At 37.0% G+C, this 5,524-nt stretch overlaps 2 protein-coding genes across 2 annotated transcripts in view; one reads left to right on the top strand and one right to left on the bottom strand.

The window, feature by feature from the left end:
* Positions 1 to 278: 278 nt before the first annotated feature.
* On the bottom strand, positions 279 to 1,230 carry Gasu_62370 (putative acetate transporter). The gene is made up of 2 exons (XM_005702579.1): positions 1,040 to 1,230; positions 279 to 990 (listed from the first exon to the last, which is right to left on the bottom strand). The coding sequence occupies exons 1-2, from the start codon at positions 1,209 to 1,211 to the stop codon at positions 371 to 373; spliced, it is 792 nt and encodes a 263-aa protein (XP_005702636.1). The 5' UTR covers positions 1,212 to 1,230; the 3' UTR covers positions 279 to 370.
* A 420-nt stretch (positions 1,231 to 1,650) lies between these two features.
* Positions 1,651 to 5,524, top strand: part of Gasu_62360 (ubiquitin carboxyl-terminal hydrolase) — a gene marked incomplete at its 3' end in the record, with an annotated part of 6,970 nt that continues 3,096 nt past the window's right edge. The window contains exons 1-4 of the mRNA XM_005702578.2: positions 1,651 to 1,701; positions 1,749 to 1,850; positions 1,905 to 3,813; positions 3,869 to 5,463. Of these exons, the coding sequence (XP_005702635.1) occupies positions 1,663 to 1,701; positions 1,749 to 1,850; positions 1,905 to 3,813; positions 3,869 to 5,463 (3,645 nt within the window). The remainder of the gene's footprint in view (positions 1,702 to 1,748; positions 1,851 to 1,904; positions 3,814 to 3,868; positions 5,464 to 5,524) is intronic.

Below are 5,524 nucleotides of genomic sequence, written 5' to 3'. Positions count from 1 at the left end.
CTTTTTGAGAGAGAGAAAAAACAACTGAGAGGCTTTTATACATACCGCGGAAGTACAAGATCTCTATTTGGTCTGCAGTCAGTGACAAATTCTGTATCATCTCTATTTTTCACAATCCCATTCCAATACAAATAATGGGACAAGGTTATAGAATCATCCAAAATAAGTGTATGTTAGATTCTGACAAGGAATATCTTTGTCAGGTGAAAGCTTCCAACAAGTGATCCCATTCATAGGAATGAAATGAACCCAATCCATGACAGCTTTTAACAAAACAACAAAATAGAAAAACATTTATTATAATCTATCAGAATTCATATCCATCCGAAAAACATAATATCCACCAACTAAAACCAGCTGGTCAACTCGTTTACCTTCTTCTTCTGATCCATGCAAAGACTTCAATCATAAGAGGGTTGAATAGAACATGTCTTCCAAACATGTCTTCGAACAGTATGGTAGCTGCATTGTACCAACCCGTTGCAGCCAAAAGTATACTAAAGACACCACCTGGAACGGGAGATATTTTACCATACATACTTGCCATAGATAGAATTAGTGAGATTTCGATGAAAAGGAATTGCAACATGAGTCCTAAAGTCAACATGAAGGAAGCAATATAACAATACGTGTTGAATATAATGAATCCGAACAACATGATACCGATGCCTTGTTGTAACTCAGCACTAGTCAGTACTGCTCCAAAGAATTTTTCAAAGTTGAATACCATATAGGCACCAAATGACAAATAAAAGGCACCATATGAGGAAGATGTCACTCCAGTAAAATTATCATTGTTGAGAAAAGCCAATGCACCTGCCATAATCATACAAAAGCCGCTATAAAAGAAAGCTGGTGGAGCTACAGTTGGAAGCAAATCAGCAGATATCAAACCAACATTGACTACTCCAAGAAAGCAAGCTCCACATGAAAATGCGGAAAGAGCCAATATTGCTGGCTTCCCTGCGATATTTCTTATTTGTCTCATAGCTAATAGATATCCTTTAAGCTCTAGTAGAATATACTGGAATGTCTTTACCTGGAGGGAAGTTTGACATATTTCCATGACTCACAGGAGCATTCATATTGAGCCAAGTATGACTATTATCCAAATTATACAACCCTAACTCCTTTTCCTTATTCATTTCGTTGTCATCACACTCTATAGACATATTATTGTGTATTTTGTGCTTGACAAAAGCGTCAGCCATGAAGAGTCAATCTCGCAAATCAAAAGATGGGACACGCCATGGCACTAAAATGGCTCCTCCTTTGGATCTTGCGAGACTCATAATGGATAGAGGACACGTTGTATCTTGAAGGGTGTGTAATCCTTAAAAGACCTTTTGACAAAACATTGTAAATAGAAGTGTAGCAGTAGCTTCTATACATCTAATGTATGTCGCACAATGTCCTAAAGACTCGTATCCGATATAAAGTTGAGAGACATTTATATAAACTTGGAATATTAAAAAAAAGATAAAAAGCTTTTCTAAAAAGATTTTCAGTCTCTGTATTGTACTGACAATCGTTGAGAAACCTTCCACTATCAGTGATGGATTCACATAATGTTAAGAGCGCATACAGACTGAATGAGAGACTATAATAAAATTCGGATGATCAGTGGAAGGATTCTCGAGTGACAGTTTCTATTGAAGTCTTATGCCAAAAGTTGCCTTTTTCCCCAAGTTTTACGAACTTGTAAGTGTGCTCGTTCGTTTTATTACCTCGTTTTAACTCGCAGAAAGCCTTTATATATAAGACAAAAGGTAGAAAGAGTTGTCAACGCTGTCGGTATCAGTCAAGTGGTTGAAAGATGTGAAGAGTTTTGTGAGCAACCCTTGGAAAAGGTATGCGTTTATCCTAATATTTCTTGAAAAAAGTGATACAAAGAGTATGTTTAGCCTTGTGAAAGAAACCTTTTTTGCTGGCACCAGTTGCTGGAGTTTTTAGACTCTATTATTGAGAAATATGTAAAAGTTGTCACAGATGTCTTCATAACTTCTGTTAGTCAGTCTGTTTCCAGGGAAAGAATATTACAAGATGTGAGTTTCCTGGAAGACGAAGCCAACGTGACTGAGTTGATTGCAGTACTTGGGACGACGCTTCACTTGGTAGAGTCAGCCTCGGTGGAAACAAGGTTTGCATATAGTTCGATCAAGTCTTTGGCAAACTTATTGTTACATCCCAACTTGCAAGTTTGTTTTTTATGTCTGGAAATTATTCATTCAGTTTTAAGAAGCCGTGCCAAGTACCGTGTTCTCAAGTTTTATTGTGAGGATAATCGCACGTTCCTTGAAAGGGTTTCGACTTTATCAGAAATATGGTTCAAAAGAGGAGGTTTAAAACTTTTTTATCAGATTTTGCAAGGAGATTATAGAGTAGAGAAGTTTTTGTTTCCAGAAAGAGAAGATTTTTTGTATTTGAGTTCATCTCATTCTACAGAAGATTCACTAGAAGATTCCGAAAGTGATAGAGAAGAAGCTTCTTATTTGGAACAAAGAAAGATATCTACAAGTAGTGCTCTACTTGAAGTGAGTGATAATTCGAAGAGCAGATTATTGTTGTTGGTCGAATGGTTGATTCGAAATGAAGCCGATAAGAAGCAAATATTTGAATTGGTTTGGAATATTCGTATATGCAATGAAATTTCAAGTCTTCATTGGGACAATATATATCGTTTGCTTCTTATTTGTTTAAGAGTGAGTGTCATTGCTGTTCTTAGTGAACGTATTTTGCATGAGTCTCGTATTACTTCCTATTTCAATAAGGAACCCGCTTTATTTGCAACGCTTGCAAAGATTGCTGCAGGAGAAGTATCTTTTTTGGAAGGGAAAGCTGATTATTTGCTTCAAAGAGTTTGTGTGGAATGTTTCAGTTTATGGATTGATCGCAATTTTCATGAATCTATTATATCTGCATGTGGTATGAGTAGTCATCAAGGTTTATTTCCAACTCTTATTCGTAAAGAGATTCATTCATTTGTTCGAATGGATCAGCTGTTGATGGAAAATAGTTGGAATATATCTTCATTGGTGGGATGGAAAGAAAAGAAGTTGTTTGTAGAATCACTCTTTCATTTTATGGAACGGTTAACGAAGAGTTGTTCAACTCCTTCAACATTTCCTTTAAGTAACGCAGGATTATTTCCGAGCATGTTGTTGATCTTTTCTTCCACAGTTCCTTTATTTTCTGAGACAGTTGCTCAAGCAGCTCGTACTTGGCTGACTGTTTTAGAACATCATAGCAACTTGATCAGTGTTTTTAGGGATTCCGGAGGTCTTAATATTGTAGCAGAGAGAGTATTTAAGGAAGTTTGTGAAGACTCAGTTTGTGATTCTCCACAAGATGATATCCAAGCAGAGGAATCCGTTTCAGAGTATTTGAATGAGAATTCTGAAACGCAAAAAATAGTTCGGACGACTATTGCATTTCGTGGCACATTGCCTTTTGCTAGTTTTATTGTAATTCATGATTGTCTAAAGTTGTTTATGATTGGACATGGAACGAGTGGAGGTAGATATACGCGAGATATTGCTTCTAACAAGTTTTGTAAATGTCTTCGACGAATGATAGCTCGACCTGCTTATTATGGTGGAGATATTTTTGCATTGGCTGGAAAGACAGTATCTCAAATAGCTCATTCGGAACCAACAACAACCGGTTTTCTAATTGAAGCAGGAATAGCGGATGCTCTAATAGAATCACTTGGGAGGGGAATTCCTTGTTCCAATAGTGCACTCAAATCAATACCCAATCTTATATCTGCTCTTTGTTTGGTTCCTGCTGGTTTAGAAGATACAACATTCCAATGTATTACCTATCTACTTCAAGTTACTTTCCCACGCACAGTTTACACAAGCTATAGTGGAAGATACAGCAGCAGATATCGGCTGCAACTTTGAAGAATTGGTTCGTCATGTACCAACCTTAAAAAATGAAATTGTATCCGCATTTACTACGTTTTTAAGTAATTCTGTAAAAATGATTGCTAAGAAGAAGGACAAGGAGGAAACTTTTACTTTGGAAGAATATAGTGATTCTGAAAATGAATTTGGTGGTGGTCCTTGTACGATGCGTTTGGATCATCACGCTATGAGCCATTCTAATGTGAGTCATGTGGAAGGCAATCACTCTGAAGATATTCGAGTAACTGCAGCTTGCGTAGCAGCAGAATTGTTTGAAAACTTTGCAAAAGGAAATAGGGAGATACAAGCTGCATTGATGAGTCGCAATTGCGTATCTCAACTGTTAAGTTTACGTTTAGGTTTCGTAGAATCGAGACAATCAAGAAAAGTCAGTCCTTATCTTTCAGGTCTTCATTCTGTCGTCAATGCTTTACATCGTTTGGAATCACGTCATCAAGAAACTGTCTTTAAACAATTAATGAAAGTATCGAAGGAAGACTTGGCACAATTTCTAGATTGTGGAGCTTCCTTAGGAGATGTTTGGATTGCAGAAGAATGGACTGAAAATGTTATCACAACTTGTAGAGAAAGAAGAGCTCTGCAAAGGAAATTATTTGTATTTGCCAGAAGAGTTTGTATTGACTTGCAAATTTTAACATCGCTTGCAAAACATTCCAATTTTCCTTTATCCGCTTGGAACTCTCAAAATGCTTCCGCATTTATTTCGAGTGTTGCTTGGGCTGAAAGACTAACGAGATATCATCTATCACGTACATTTGCAGATGTTCAAATAAGTGTGGCTTCTTCTGATTCGGATCTTTGTGACTTTAGTACTGCTCGAATAACACATGCTGCCCCTTTCTTGGAGAAACCAGTAGATATTAACTTTTTAAGAGAAGTCTGCAAATCATTATATCCAACTTGGGACCCTACTGGAGATAAAAAGGCCAAAGAAGAGTACAAACTGAAATCTAGTTTTCAGCCCTTTTTCTATCCTCGCGACTCACTCAAGGGTTTGGCTTGGTCTCTTGCAACTTTTGTAGCAGCTGTACAACCACTTTATACAGTTCTATGTAAAAAGATGAATAGAAGTCAACGTTATACTATTCGAAGTTCTGATGATCTCTCAGAAATATCCAAGGCTGCCAATTCTTTTGCCAAAGCTTTGGGTAGTGCATTATCATTACATATTATGGCAGCTAAAAGTTTATTTTCTTGTAAAGTTGGCTCTCTTGTAGGAAAAGAAGAACCACAATTGGACGATGTTCTATCGCAACTTCCTGCTTCATGGACTTATCTTATCGGAATACTTGGCGAAATACGTGCAACCTTGTTTGAAGGAATGAACTCTCGTAATTCAGTTCCTTTTACTCCTTTAATCGTTTCTTTTATTGAAAATGGAGGTATACTTGCGTTATTACAAGTGCTTCAACTTTCCAATTGGACCAAAGAGATGTTCACAATGGACAAGAGACTTTATCAACTCGTAAGCCAAGTGAGAGAATCACTCAATGGCTTGTTTTGTATTTCTGATCGTAAACAAGGAGATTCGCTGGTAAAGGAATTCAAAAGTTGTTCAACGGTAGAGCAAAAGATCGCTCTCTTATGCAAAGTCT

Source organism: Galdieria sulphuraria (assembly GCF_000341285.1).
Source record: "Galdieria sulphuraria unplaced genomic scaffold scaf_121, whole genome shotgun sequence".
In the NCBI taxonomy this organism is placed as follows: Eukaryota; Rhodophyta; class Bangiophyceae; order Galdieriales; family Galdieriaceae; genus Galdieria; species Galdieria sulphuraria.
This window is presented reverse-complemented; position numbering and strand designations above follow the sequence as displayed.

Bases quoted from the DNA above. Each gene is read 5' to 3' on its own strand.
- Gasu_62370 (XM_005702579.1), bottom strand. From the start codon at position 1,211: ATGGCTGACGCTTTTGTCAAGCACAAAATACACAATAATATGTCTATA. The intron at 991-1,039 runs GTAAAGACATTC...GATATCTATTAG, and splicing joins TATGTCAAACTTCCCTCCAG to CTATGAGACAAATAAGAAAT.